The 15,009-nt window shown below is 39.6% G+C and overlaps 1 protein-coding gene across 1 annotated transcript in view; it reads right to left on the minus strand.

Annotated features, from left to right (window-relative positions):
* Positions 1–3,670: 3,670 nt before the first annotated feature.
* Positions 3,671–15,009, minus strand: part of spegb (striated muscle enriched protein kinase b) — a 34,151-nt gene continuing 22,812 nt past the window's right edge. Inside the window, exons 25-41 of the mRNA XM_053329207.1 lie at positions 14,808–14,980; positions 14,678–14,704; positions 14,443–14,595; positions 13,667–13,709; positions 13,473–13,541; positions 10,609–13,363; positions 10,333–10,482; positions 9,555–9,671; positions 9,256–9,423; positions 9,025–9,147; positions 7,733–7,897; positions 6,635–7,415; positions 6,099–6,338; positions 5,712–5,935; positions 4,481–4,556; positions 4,041–4,190; positions 3,671–3,908 (exon numbers count right to left, since the gene is read on the minus strand). Coding sequence (XP_053185182.1) covers positions 3,671–3,908; positions 4,041–4,190; positions 4,481–4,556; positions 5,712–5,935; positions 6,099–6,338; positions 6,635–7,415; positions 7,733–7,897; positions 9,025–9,147; positions 9,256–9,423; positions 9,555–9,671; positions 10,333–10,482; positions 10,609–13,363; positions 13,473–13,541; positions 13,667–13,709; positions 14,443–14,595; positions 14,678–14,704; positions 14,808–14,980 — 5,652 coding nt within the window. The remainder of the gene's footprint in view (positions 3,909–4,040; positions 4,191–4,480; positions 4,557–5,711; positions 5,936–6,098; positions 6,339–6,634; positions 7,416–7,732; positions 7,898–9,024; positions 9,148–9,255; positions 9,424–9,554; positions 9,672–10,332; positions 10,483–10,608; positions 13,364–13,472; positions 13,542–13,666; positions 13,710–14,442; positions 14,596–14,677; positions 14,705–14,807; positions 14,981–15,009) is intronic.

Consider the following 15,009-nt stretch of genomic DNA (forward strand, 5'->3'; position numbering starts at 1 on the left):
CGCTTTATATCAAGAGGTCAGGAGGAGCCTTTGAGGTCCTCAAGGATCAAGGCAAACAACTCATCTCCCGAATGCTCCTTCTCCTTCTTTGGATATTAGAAAGAGACTTCAATCAGCTGTGTCATAGTCAGTATGACAAGGCTGATTGAAGATGTACAGCAAATGTTACGGAGACATTTTCCCATCCTTATATAGCCTTCACATCAAAATCCTCCTGAGAATCTTTGGAGCAGTTAATAGTTTGGTTAGTGGATGTTTAAAAAGCAGAGGGAGTAAGCTGAAATGTAAATTGTCCCTGGTGAACACACATAATTGTTTGGAGGGAGTGGCTTCACCCTGAACTCACCATAGTCCATGACATCATTGTAAATTATGACCCCAATCATATTTTAAACTGGAGCAAATTCAAGATTAGTTATTTACACAGTCATACGTTTTTTACTAGCAGTTTTTATGCCAGCATTTCCACTACTGGAAGGACAAATTGCCACATTGTATTCATATATTTGTCATATTTCCTTTATTGCATAGCCTCAACAGCTGTCATGCCATTTCCATGCCAGATCCAAAAAAAAAAAATAATTCACCAAATAAAAAGCAGAAGCTTTAACAAATACAGTCACTCAATAAATAAACAAATGCGCTACACACACAAAGCAGTCACATTCATATAGTCAAAATATAGAACTAGTCATTGATTTAACAAACTATTTTCTCTGTGGGTCTAACATCCATCACGAGGCACTGCAACACATTCCACAAAATACAGTGTAGGATTTAATACAAAATGTGGAGGCTCTATCATGTTTTTGAAAACCCTGTTGTCTGCTTACAAATACTTATCATATCATTTGATATGACAGAAGAACACAATCAATATATTGCACAGATCAGGTTAGAATGAAATGCTGATCTTGCCTGTTTTCAATGAGGTTTAAAACAGCTCTGTGATTAGCTTCTACTCTGCATAGGACTGAGCCAAAAAGAGACAAAGAGCTGCAAAAAAGGGCAGTATTTATCTTGCAGTAGCATTAGAATATATATAGAACCAGTGAAATCATCTCATAGAATTACCAGCAACCTCTGTTAGTCAATAGACAAATTAAAACAACTCATGATTTTGCTAAATGTACGACACAGCGTTATGTGATATCACCTTAAAAGACTTTACACTCTGCTGCTGTTTGCTTGTCACAGTCTTTAACATTAATCACAGCTGTCATAGCACTTACACTTTGGGTGTCAAGTGAGCAGATGGACACACGTGACAGCAACATGATCAAGGTCTCTGCAAATGTTTCTCATGCTGATCTGAAAATCACATGGGCCTCCTTTGCAAATGTGAAAGAAACAATACAACTTAAGCCATTTAATTACCTTAAAATAATGAGGATATTAATCATTGTAATAATTGTGCTGTGAAAGTGAAACAGACTCGCATTTGATTAATTTTGGGCAAAAGGTGAGGTTAAAATTATAACTGTGATGTTAAATCCAATACTGTCAGTTGTTCAATAATTACAGTGATACCTTAGTAATGTCCAAATATAACATTTTAAACACCAGTATACAGCTGAATCATAATGCTACTTGACAATCTAACTAAGGGCCAGGTGTCAGTTTGAGCCTGGTTTCATTTTTTGGCTATTTAAATGAACTGGTAGATCCAATATCGTCCCTGGAAACGGCAAGTTATGTGCTGTATTGCAGTTATGGGACTTATACTAAAGAGAAAAAGGGAGATTAACTTTACCAAACCATTACAATGTCGTAATGGTTTGAGAATAAACATGTTTAGCATGTATACTCTAATTTGCATTCTCTTGGTCAAAGACTATATAGAGCATGGAATAAGAGGAAGTGTTATTTATTTACAAATTAATTTAATATTTACTAGAGATGTATAGATTGTCTCAGAATTTAACATTTATGATTGGGCTGCAATGTGAATATACTGTACGTATGCACATACTGTATACAACACATTGATTTATGTTTCAGTCATTGTGTGTGTACTGTCTTTTAAGCTTGTATGGTCTGAAAACCAAGAGGATGACTAAGAAATAAACCTGTGCTTTTCTATCAAATGCAATGCTAATCTTCACCATTTCATTTCTCACTTCAAGTCTCACTTTGTGTTATTTATAAAAGGTTCTGCTATTTAAAAACTGTAACTTATAAAAACCAAATAAACCAAACTCTTTCTTTTCAAATCAGTAGCTGTTAAATGAAAACTGCAGCTAAAATAGGAACTAATAAACACAGAAATGTCTTAATCTACATCCTTTTTCAACAATTTTAGAGGTTATTTTTGAAGTCTTTAAGGGCACTTATATGCACCCCAATAACACCAGTGGGTTTCTAATGTGATTCAGTTTACCATTAAACCCCTGATCATATTCAATGTTCTGATCTCATATCTGATGGTACAGTCATTTCAGAAAAATAAATAAAAAGAATAATCTGACTCAGCAAACTCGTAAACCTTTGGTAAACTGAAGGGCTGAGTGTAGACAGATTAAACTGGACTCTTAACACCGGGCTGAGTGCAAGAGTTTAGCCAAGGAGGTGGCTGTTAGCTTATACAGTATGTGATAAAGGAACCAATGCCTGGCAGTCTGTAAGGAGCCACTAATACTGTCCGTAACATCATAACTTTGGCTGGAAGCTCATGGATGATGGTTTTATATGAAATTAAAAAAGTTAATTCTGCTTTTGAGGATGTGAGGATCATTACTCTTCCATTTAATGACATTATGGGAGAAATTTGCTCGATTAAAGAGTCCTATTCTATTAGCCCTTGTAGATAATCCACCAATTCATTGTCTGAACTCAATAAACTGTACATTTTAAAAACTCCAAATGAAGTCCTTTCTAAAACTGCTACAATCTTGACAATCATTAAGGTGCTACAGCAGTATAAAAACTCAGGTAGCACAAGTTACACTTAAGTTATAGATTAAGTTTACGGATAACAATATTTAGCATTGTAGGTCATCCTTAATCAAAGATTTATACAGAATTAGACATCATAAAATGAAATTCTGGTCATTTGGCTGGTCAGAAAACATTTGAATAAGAGATGGACTGAGATAGTAGAGGTGTTGCTATGGCAAAGGCATCAATCTTTTGAATACTCCTTGTTTGGAAATTGTGCTAATTGAGCATTCGTTATTTTAGGATCTCATTAGTCAGTTGTACTTTTCTTAAATGAAACAATGTTTTCTAACGTCAAAACTCGCCTTTCATGGTGTCTTACAACAATGTCCCCACTAATCAATGTAGAGTTTACGGTAAGAAAGGAAGTCATTCATCCAAAAATGTATCCAAAGTTACAAACCTTGAGGTACTAACTTCAAGATAAACATCCTGCCTTGTACAGTAAGAACAAGGTCCACCATATAAAAAAATTCAGGCTCTTGTAACTGTGTAAGAGTTTCTTCAGATGTGAAAGTATTTATTTAATCTTCTTTTCCAGAAAGGAAAAGAAGTAATGTCTCTGTAGATCACAGCCACTGCTGGTTACTGGATTTTTTTTTTGTCTTCTACCAACCAAAGTTCAACAGCTCAGTCGTGAAGTGGTTAGTCCACCTCACGACCCAAAGTCTGGTCTCGCTCTGTGGATCCTCGCTTCTTTAAGTCCTGCCAACTGATGTTTGGAAGCCTGTTTTCACTGAGTGACATGTGTTGCAGGTGAAGTTGGCACATTTGGGCTTTGCGGTGAGCTCTGGTAGGACCGCAGGAGAACTTTGTGCTTGGTGGCCGTCGCCTCGCGCCTGCGTTGCTGTTCGGCCAAAAATTCCTTGAGACAAGTGGTTGTAAAGGTGAGAGTCTGCCTACGGAGGCGCATCAGGTAGGCATCTTGAAGCCAGGAATTATTGAAGCAGTCCTTAATGGAGGGACGGGCCCTGGTGAAAACAAGATAGTAATACATTAGACTGAGATTTTATTTTTTAAACATGCAGCAATATTTGTAAGTAGTTTTTTTTCTGTAAAATGAGTTCTCAACAGGTTACACACGGGACTTCAGTTCAGCTTACCAAGGGTAGCTACAGAGGATCTTTTTAAGAAACAGAGAGGCACTTTGGGACACATTCTGGTAGAGTTTGGAGAGGTCGAACTTTGCCGCCTGGATCCTGGCTTCAGTCTGCTGAGGATCAATTTCCAGGAAAGGCGATCTACCACTCAACCTGGAAAATAAGGAGGAAGTTTTCACAAACATGCATCATACACACTAAAATTCAAGATTGATCATTTCATCAGTTATGATTGAATACTTTTAAAAACTACAAACTTTTTTATTGCTCAGACAACAGCAAGATGACATTATGTAATTTTTTTTATTTATATAAAGATTTGAAATCTTTCCAAATGCAGCAGACAAATCTTACATAATAAACTCAGTTTCATATACAAACACACAATTACATTTCTATTTAAGGAGGACTTGCTGGGTGGAAGCTGCGAAAGCAGTACTCACATGATAAAAGTCAGTACGCCCACACTCCAGATGTCAGCTGGAGCCCCCACCACATCCCCTTTCAACATCTCTGGAGCTGTTAGGGGAGGAAAGGAAAAAAAAAGTACAGCCTTCATTATTTTACACAGAGCTTTAATTACATCTGTCTCTGATACTGTACATGTACATGTAATAACTTGATGGGGTCTGTGTAGCTTTTTGAAATGACTGTGTGAATGCAGTTTTTGCTAGTTTATAATCCTCTTTTGTTGTCAGAGCCAGTGCACGCCCACTTACAACAGTTACGTAAACAGTCCACACCAACACTAATTACAGAAGATCAGTATCAATATCACCAAAGTAATAATCAAATAATCAAACTCAACAAAGTACGTTTTTATAGCTTATATTCAATTTTACTTTATATTTCAATTGTATTTTTCACCTTTTCCCTAATAAATGAATACAGTACAAATCATAATACACTTTTTTTTACCACCCTGATGCACAAAATAACTGCAATACTGTTTTTCAAGAGCAGTTTTCCTTACTATACACCTCACAACTGGAATAAAGTGAAGCATAACTTAATGTTAGGGCTATTCACTTCTCTGAGAGACTGATATTTAAAATGACTATATTTTTCTTATTGTTTACACCAGTGTGTACGCAATTTCCACTTTGTGTGAACATCGTCGTGATATGTCAACATGGTCATGATATGTGTGTATGTGCTTTGTCCCAAATTTCTCTCATGTAAAATAGATCTCGGATCTTGATCTAAATGTGACTTCCTTAGTAAAACAAATAGTAAAGACATCAACAATTAAAACATTCAATAATAATTTGGAGTTGTGTTTCTGACCATTTGTCAAGTATAAGTCCAATATTCACTCTTAGCTGCTAAAATGTTCCACTACGATCATCAGCTAGTCAACTTCACTCTGTCTGTTGTTTGATGCTGGGTTTATATATTTTTAATGAAAACAGCTGCCTGCAGTAACTTACAACAATGCTGATGACAGCATTGGTGAGACTGAATCATAATAGTAAAGCTTGGGGCCTTAAAACCAAAATAATGAGCTCAAAAGGAAAGGCAGTAAAATACCCCGTAGAGCTTGAATGGTAATTTTCGCTTTGTGACTACGAGCAACTTCTTTCTCATCACAAGTAATCAGATCAATTTTTAATATACAAATATTGCAGCTTTAATTTTAGATTCCCTGAGATCTGTGAAAAATAGGACTCTTACACATGTACTCCAGTGTTCCAATAGGAGGGCTGAACTGTTTGAGGAAGAGAGGGTTGAAGCTTTGAGCGCTGCCAAAGTCAATGATCTTGACGACATTCATGTAGGTGACGATGACGTTCTCTGGCTTGATGTCCAGGTGGAGAATGCGCCGAGTGTGGAGGTAGTCCAACCCCTGGAGGATCTGCACGATATAGGTCACCACGTCGTCCTCTGAGTAACGATACCTGACAGACAACATGTTAGGCAGTTGCTCATTGATGCATTTCTAAATAATTTGCACATGTAATAAAAAAAGTGTATCTACTTATTTAATATAACAGGAAAGTAATGCTTTCATATCAGACAAGCAACCAATTTCACACTACAAGCACAGCTATTAGGCTTCACCTGTCTATGAGGCTGTAGAGCAGCTCCTTCCCACTGCAGTACTCAGAGATAAGAACTAAGTAGCGTGGCGTGACATAAGCTTCATGCAGAGCCATGACCCTGTCATGATGAAGTGACTTGAGGATGTCATATTCCTGCAGCACTGATTGCTTGTTGTCGCCCTCATATGGAACAATTTTGGCCATGAAGAGGTTGCCTGTGGCGTTCTCCCGACACTCGCGGATCACACCAAAACGACCCCTGTGTCATGAAGAATGAGAGTCATAAATTCATTTAGAGCAACTGATTTAAAACCTTGAATATATCAAATGCTTTGATTTGTGGTTAAAATTTCCAAATACATGAACATTTATGAACATTTCTTGAAAATTCTGAACCAAGTTTTCTTTGCTTCACAATGCAAATTTATTTTTTACAAAGCCTTACTATATTCTCAGAAAGTACCAGAACACTTAAAAGTCTTGTTTTTAGACATGTAGTTGCCACGTTCTCAGTTCAGTTAGTTTTGCTTCATTGGTTTGTACATAGGTTAATACCTTGCTTTCTCATCCATGAACGTATAAGGTTTCTGGGGAACTCCTTGGCGGAGAGATCCCTCTCCAGGCTTCCCCAGTGGCGTCCTGCGTCCCAAAGGTGTGGCCCGTCCTGATGGGGTAACCCGTCCTGATGGGGTAGCGCGACTGTCCCCTGCCTGTACCACAGGTGTCAAGCTCTGCACCACCACAACAGGTGGGGAGATTATTGTCGGAGTGACAGTCGGGGTGCTGGTTGTCGGAGTGGCACCAGATTGAGCGGGCGGCGTAACACGGTACATCGGCACAGATGAAATAGGTTTACCTATGGCAGGGGCAGTTTGTGGTACAGGAGAGGGAGGGGTGTTGGTCATTGGGGGGACTGCGCTTATAGGACTCTTAGGTTTGGGCGGGACAGCAGGGGGCACCGCCAGCTTTGTTTGGGGTTTGCTTACGCTGATGCTAAGTGTGGTCTTGGCTTTGGCTGGTGTGGTTTGGATAGTTGTGGTGGTTTGAACTGGAGCTGGTTTAGGAGCAGCTGTACTAACGGGCGGTGTTGCAGCAGGACGGCTAGCATCAACTTGCACAGTAGATTTGATGGTTATTGGAGAAGCAGATTTAGCCATAGATGGAGAAGGAGCTGAAGTTGAGGGTGGTACAGGTTGGGCAGGTGTCAGTGTCGTGGATTTAATTGGAGGTGGTTTAATGGGAGGCACTTTCATGGATGACATCATCACAACAGGGGGTGGAGGAGAGGTGGCAGGAACAGTCCTGACCACCACAGTAGCACTAGATTTAGCTGGTTCTGATGAGAGACAAGGAGAGGGAGGATACATCTCAAAAATGGGATTTGATATATGATGAAATCAATAGATGCAAGGTAAGACGTGTCATTTTTAACATGCTGTCCAATGAGGTTAAACACAGGTTAAATATATCATCAGCATACACAGAAAAACATAACAACCTGTCCTTAGTATGACAAAATAAAACCAACTATACAGCTTAATCTTATGAATATTTATATTTTTAAAGAAATAAATCAATTTGGTGGGTTTACCAAAGAAACACCTTAATGTATATTTGACTGCTCCACTTGATTTGATCTGAGTTAATACATACCTAAAGCCTCCATGCTTACTACTCCTGAGAGGTTGCTGTAGGGGCCTTGGCCAGCTTTGTTGACACAAGCCACCCTGAACCTGAAGGAGCCCCCTGCTGGCAGGTCAACCACATTGTAATAACAGTCTGCAACCCCTGTCGCCACAATCAGCCAGTTGGTGTCCCCTGGAGAGAAAAAAAAAAAGTTATATCCCTGTCATTGCCAGAGACATTTCACAGTATTATTAGGAGACAGTTTTTAACCATCTAAATGCAATTACATTTTTAACTGAACTGAAAGTGTACATCTAGGTTTTTAAAGTATATGCCACAATGGAGGATGGCTTATTCCAGCAGAGTATCTCTCTTGCTAGTTGGAAGTGTGTTTATCTTTGAAATTGGTTTAAAACTTAAAGCTACAAGAAACTCAAACTTAAACTTAGTAAATATCAGTGGTAAGTAAATAGGTGTTCCTTGAAGTGCCCTTGCCAGCAGCTATTGGAAATAAAATATATGAATTGCTACAATTGTAATTAAATAAATGTGTTACCTACACATAATTTAGTTTCATCCTATAGCTGTGAACCAGGTTATTGCCTTTGCTAAATAAATGTATCTGTATACATCTGTCTGAAACACACACACAATGAAACACAGACCTTGTTTCCCTATTCATAAACCAGTCTAATCTCTTAGGGCTATTGACATATTGATACTTCTGCACAGTGTTGAGCACAAAAAGACACTTTCACTCAATTACATGTTGGTTTGAGTGTGACAAGATCGCTATGCTGTATTAATATTTCAGACTGTTAAAAGCATCTACCTGAAACACGTAGCTCACCACTCATCATTTTTCAGCCTATAAAGGGCAAATACATGTATACTGAAGATCAACAAATCAGGTGATTCTTTTGCTGATTTTGGCCTTTATCCCGTTTATCTTAAATACAAACACAACACATTTCACTGAAGAACTAGCACACAGGTTTTGTCTTATGTACTATGTATAGTTCACCCCCTTCAACACTGTATGCCATAGCCCACACGTTACCATAGCAACCTTATTTATGTGGTACTTTTGAGATAGTTTTTTTATTGACTGTTGACATAACTTTAGATGTTTTGCACTACAACAAGTATTTGTACATATATGTCGTCTGATTTGGGGGATAAATGTATTCGTCATCTGTTTAGCTGTAGCTTTAAGGACAACCGTAACAAATGCAATGCACTTGCCCTGCAATAAGGACTGATAATCATCCTTGAGGCTGAATCTGACAATGAAACAATCATTGTTATGAAATACTGACCCTCTGCTTTCCTCTCCAGAGAGTATGTACAGGGGGCCATGTTGTCTGAGGGTCTCCACACCACCAAGGCTGTGTTGTTATACTTCTGAGGGATTTCAGGCGTCCCGGGACGATTGGGCAGACCTAGAAAAACAAATCATATCTATCAATTATATCTAATCATATATCCATAAATGATCCAATACTACTGTTACTAGTCAGCGATGTAGTGAAGTATGTATCTGGCCTTACGAGCAAGTGAGATAGTGCAAGAGCTGGACACAGCGGCCAGGGGGTTTGTTGCGACACATTCATAGACCCCTGCATCCTTTTTGGTGGTCTGCATGATCATCAATAGCTGTCGGCCATCGGGGCAGGAAATATTGTTCATCCTGGCATCGATCTCCAGGGGCTTCTTATCTGTAGAAAACATTCATGCATAAAAATTATCTTTTGTTCGGAGATAAGACATGTAAAGTTAAGTAACTCTGGCCATCCATCTATAATGCCATCATTAGGTAATTCTCCTTTATCTACAGTTGGGATCTTACCTTTCATCCAGCTGATTTTTGGGTGGGGGCTGCCTGCTGGTAGACAGCTGAGTGTGACTGGGTCCCCCTCGAGCAGAACATGATCTCTCAGCTTGATGTGGAACACTGGAGCGAAATCTGGCAGGCAAAGACATAAGACCTCTTAAATCATATCCATACTTTATATTGACAAGTCAATTTTAAAGTCATAAATTACTGTACCCAGTGATGGTTAAGAATCACTGGAACTGGAACTGGACAGGATAGAACCTCTGTTCTTGTGTTGTTCCTACTCTTACTCCTACTCTTTTGTTATGCCAATGTAAAAATTATATGTTATTGTGTAGAGAGGTATACTCTATGGGATATACAAGACCATGTAATTAAATGTTATAGTTTTCACTGACATACAATCTATGTGTTATTGCTTTTAAACTATGTAACATAAAATATTTAAGAAAGGATTAGGGTTAGACTACCAGTTTCAAACTATTTCACTGATTAATAGATAGTGGTGGTTATAAGTAAAGAAATGTAGCAATGTGCCAACAAAAGAAAGGAAGAAGAAGACTGTTAGCTAGCCAACTATTCATGTAAAACATGCAGGACTTAAAATTATTAAAAACACTGCATTTATATTTAATGTGCTATGAGGAATCTCAGTGATACACACAATGAGTTTTAGTGAGAAAGCCTGGAACTTAATATGTGTTTTGGTTGTTTACTCCAAATGACAACTTTAAGAAATAATTACCTTTCTAATTAATTCTAATTAATGTAACACTCAGGTCCAGCTTACCAGAAGCCAGTTTGGAGTACTGGCGTGTACGTAAGGAACTATTATCTCTGGAGATTGCTGTTGGTATATCAGGCTGTGATACCGTCTTGTCTCGCCTCCCTCTGGTCAGGCCCCATCGATCCCAGCGGGATCTTCGCTCAACCTCAACACCTGTCCAAGATTTAAAAAATAAATAAATAAACGATGAATCTGTCTATCACAAAAGTGTAATTAACAGCACTATTAATGAACGTGAAGTAGAGTTTTCAATAAGTTGAAGAAGTTATTGCCTCATACCCTTTGATGTGTCTGACTTTAGGCTGGACATAGAGTCGATAGACTCTGAGGAGGCACCATTACTAGCCTGAGATGCCAGCTGGTTCTGAGGAATACTGGGAACCTTCGTTGCACGGCTCTCTGATGTTGCACGACGAAGCATGGAGAGAATGGGTGTCCTCTTTGACTCCTTGTCTTCTGATGATGCTCTCCTTTCCTCTGAGAAGCTACGAATCCTAGTGGAGATGCCAGCTACTGTTGACTCAATCTTCCGGCGCATTGTCAAGACTGGGGATTCGTTAGGCTTCTTAATCTCCTTCTCATCTTGTTCCGCCAAGGTATCTCCTCCGCCATCCATGTGCGTCGTCTCTACCTCCTTCCTCTCCTGTGATCCTCTTCGACCAAGAGTCCAAGAAAGCCTACGTCTTGAGGGAGCTGAGTCCTCTTCTTTGGTCATTTCCTCTTTGCGCTCAGTTGATGGAGTTCTCTTCAGGCGCATAGAGAGCCTTTTCATAAAGCCTTGGTCCTTTTGAGCTTCACGAAGATCCTGAACTGACTTTGACCTCTCCTCAAGCCTCCTTGCTGCTAGTTCCAATGGTGCACCTATTGGCCCGTGTCTGTATATCTCCTCACCAGACTCTGTAGGGTCTAATACGGTTGCTTGTGGTTTGTCCTCATTCTTAGACCGGGACAGAAATTTTAGGCTTCTTGTAAGGGAAGACTCACGTTTTTTGAACCGGGCCTCAAAGACCTCTTCAGAGGATATGTCCCGAATGGCAGCTCCTGCTGACAGTTCTTGCTGGGAGGAGGAATGTGTGGTAGTCTTTGGTGGAGTGGGCTCTTTTGTCATCATTTCTGGTGATGCTACCCTTGAGTACACAGCAGGGTGCTCAGTGGTTGCCAAGATGACTGGCTTTGATGGACTAGGTAAAGCAAAAGGTATGCTGGAAGGTGATGATGTGGGTACAACTATTTCAGTTGATATTGAAGATGGTGAGGTGACTGGAACCGTAATAGGTGTAGAGGGGCCTAAAGGTGGGTCATCAAGGGGATGAAGTGCAGGGACCATGATGGTCTGCATAATACTAGCATATGCTGAAGTGCTACCGTCTGGAAGAACAACTCGAGCAGGAAGCGATGGTGCTGCAGAAGTTGTCACAACATTTGCTGGAGCGAAGTTATATTCTTGTGTTGGTCTCACCATAATTGAGCTTGAGGTTATTATCATCTCAGAAGATTTAGAAGGCACATTTACCTTCTCTTCTACCTTTTCTTCAGGAACGTCTACATTTTCTTTAGTACTTGACTCATCAACACTGTCAATTCTTTCCTCTTCTTCTTTCATCATCTCCTCTTTTTCTTCTTGCTCTTTCACCTCTACTTCTTCTTCCATTTTCTCTTCTCTAGAGCTTGGGACCACAAGAGGGGGAGTAGGAACTCTTTGGCCCATATACTCTGACTCATTCATTGGTTCTTCTGATATGCTCATGTCTTTCTCAGAGAACCCACTCGTGCTCGATCTCTCATCAAAATTACTATCTGTAGTCAGCCCATCCATCTTTTCATTTATAGTTTCATCAGGCTTTGTCTCTCTCTCCATGAATGACTCCTCACTTTCTGTTTTGGTGGGACTCTCTTGCACAACAGACTCTGGAGTTGGCGGTTTTGGAGAAGGGACCCTAGGCGTCACTGGACGGGAGTCTAGCTTGGTTTGTTCAGTGAGAGATGACATGGATATTGCTTCCTTAAGTCTTCTCTCTTCTACCTGTGCCAGAGGAATCTCCAGAGGAGCTCCTGACCGTCTGTGTAAAGGTATAGGCTCTGAATCACCTTGACTGAAAGACTGACTTTTGCGCAGAACTTTGGGTTTAGGATCTTCGTCCCTTGGGGATTCAGTGGATGAAGCTCTAATTAGTGGAGGTGGGCCTATACGGGCAGTACGAGAATACCGATCTGAGGATATTGCTAATTTTTCATCTCCCATTCCTAATGTTTCCAACAGAGGTCCTCTCAGTCCACTCATCTTGTTGTCCGCAGAGCCACCACGAAGTAGTCGCTGTCTCATCATCTCCAGCTTAAGAGCATAATCTTCTTGACTCATCTTGGCAGTTCCTGGGCTGGTGCTCCTCCTTGGTAGTTCCATAGAGACAGCTTTCTTGAGAACTCTCCTGCCATCCTCTGGGTTTGCCTCTCCAGCTCCTTCCTCAGGTGTAATCCGGAGCAGCAATGCACTGTCAGCTGAGCCCCCTCGTCTTAGCTCTCCTCTTCGTCGTCCACCCTCTGGCTTGTCTGACTCCATGCTAGAACCCCTTCGCAGAGGTTTTCTAGACTTTTCTGACTTTTGCGGTAATTCAGCAGGTGTGTCCTCATCTGAGGAACCGGTGTTATTGTCTTGTGATGCTCTTTTCCGCTGGCGGCTTTTTCCTGTTGACTCAACCCCTCCTTTATCCATTTCTTTAGGGCTACGCTCCATTGCTTCCTGGGCTTGAACAGGGGACCCAGACCATTTACTTGTTCCATTCTGCTTCTCTGGCTCCTTCTCAGTGGTCTGGATGTCATTTAGTGACTTTCTCGATCCAGAGAATTCCATGTTAAGTGGCATTGGAATAAAAGGTAGTTCATCAATGTCTTCATCAGAATCTGAGGACGATGATGGCAAAGGTGAACCCTCTTTAAGGTGCTTAGGGACGGCGATGGAGATATGATTGGAGGAATCATTCAGTAGCTCAGGTATAGACCTCATGACCATTTTTGATTTATAGTTGATCAGAGAGCGCTAAAAAAGGGGAAAATGACACAGTAAGCAAAACAATTAAGATAATTTGATAATTTTTGAGTGTGGAGCAATGTAAAAATGCAGAATGAGACAATACAACATCCCTCACCTGCCATTTTCTACGAGACACAAATTTCTTCAGGGCCTCTGTACTTATAGCTGTCCCCTTGCTTAGGATCTGTACAATAAACAGAGATTAAATAGAAACGAAATTAGAATGAATTGGGAAATGGATGTTGCTCTTTTTAAGTTGTTGTGGATCATTTACTTTTGCTGTAACCAGTGCCACTGGCCTAGTCTTACCTTGAACCAGGGATGTCGCAGACATTCTTGAGTATCAGGTCTCCTAAAAAACAGATAGAGATATTTCAGTTTTCTCTTCTTTGCACATTTGCTGTGAATGATTATAAATGGCACAGAGGTAACTGTGATTGTGTTGACTTTTCTGACAGTGATACATTTTTTTGGATTGGTTTAAACAGCTCTAACGATTAACAAGTGATATAAAAACTTAAAAAAGTGATATGTGAAAGGTGATTTATGGAATGAATATCAAACAAATTTCTGAAAATATTGAAATTGAAGAGAAACCAGAAAATATTACATGAAAAAGAACGCAGACACTAAATAAAAAATCATCTTGACATACTGAGTAAAATCCTCTGAATATTGAAGGAAAATGTGGAAATTTAAGAATGCTGAATGAAAACTTATATTGAATATTAAATAACATTGGGAATTATTAAATGAAAATTATATTTAAAAAATGACAAGCAGTGCATATGTCAGGTCATCATCTTATTGTTAGTAGACATAAAGTTAGTTTGTATTTTGATGTTTTAACACATTATCTTGAGTTTACTGATAACATTTATTGGACCAAGATTTCTCACCAGTTTGCTCAGTTTGATATATCCCCTTTACCTACATAATCTGTTTGGTATAGTCTAATATTGCGTTCAAGAAACACAGGGTGTGTGCTGTTAGACCTACTACATTTGCTATCATACATTTTATAAAATTGTAAAAAAACAAAACAACAACAAAAAAAACAACAGAGATCACATGGAGTTACTCACAGCCTGTCTGCCACCAGCAGTTTTATGATGAAACCTTTAGCTTCTCGACAAAGGTCAGCAAACATGCGCTCCTCGAAGGCCACATTATAGTTTCTGATGTTCAGTACAGAACTGCGGTCATTTTCCCCAGCAAATGGAGAAACGCCTGTCAGACTAATAACAGAAACAACACAAATTTAATGACAACCCCATGGGTAGACCAGAACATATTTACTACAAACTAAATTTGACTCACCATAGATATGCAATAACTCCAATAGACCTAGGAAAGGAAAGATGAATATTAGAAGAGAGTGGTGTGTTAACAATATCAGGACAAAAAAAAATCCTAAAACAAAATATTTTGTTGTAAATGTCAGAGATACCAGATATCTGTTGCTTTTGACACAGGGGTCTGATTGACGATTTCTGGTGCAACAAATTCAGGTGTGCCATATTTGCAGTATTGAGCCTCATCAGGTGTGATCTCCACTGCATTGCCGAAGTCACAGATTCTGATCTGATCTCCATGTGGGTCTGCCATGAGGATGTTCTCAGGCTGAGGGAAGAGCATGAAAATTAGTTTTT

This window comes from Scomber japonicus, chromosome 11 (genome assembly GCF_027409825.1).
Source record: "Scomber japonicus isolate fScoJap1 chromosome 11, fScoJap1.pri, whole genome shotgun sequence".
Classification (NCBI taxonomy): domain Eukaryota; kingdom Metazoa; phylum Chordata; class Actinopteri; order Scombriformes; family Scombridae; genus Scomber; species Scomber japonicus.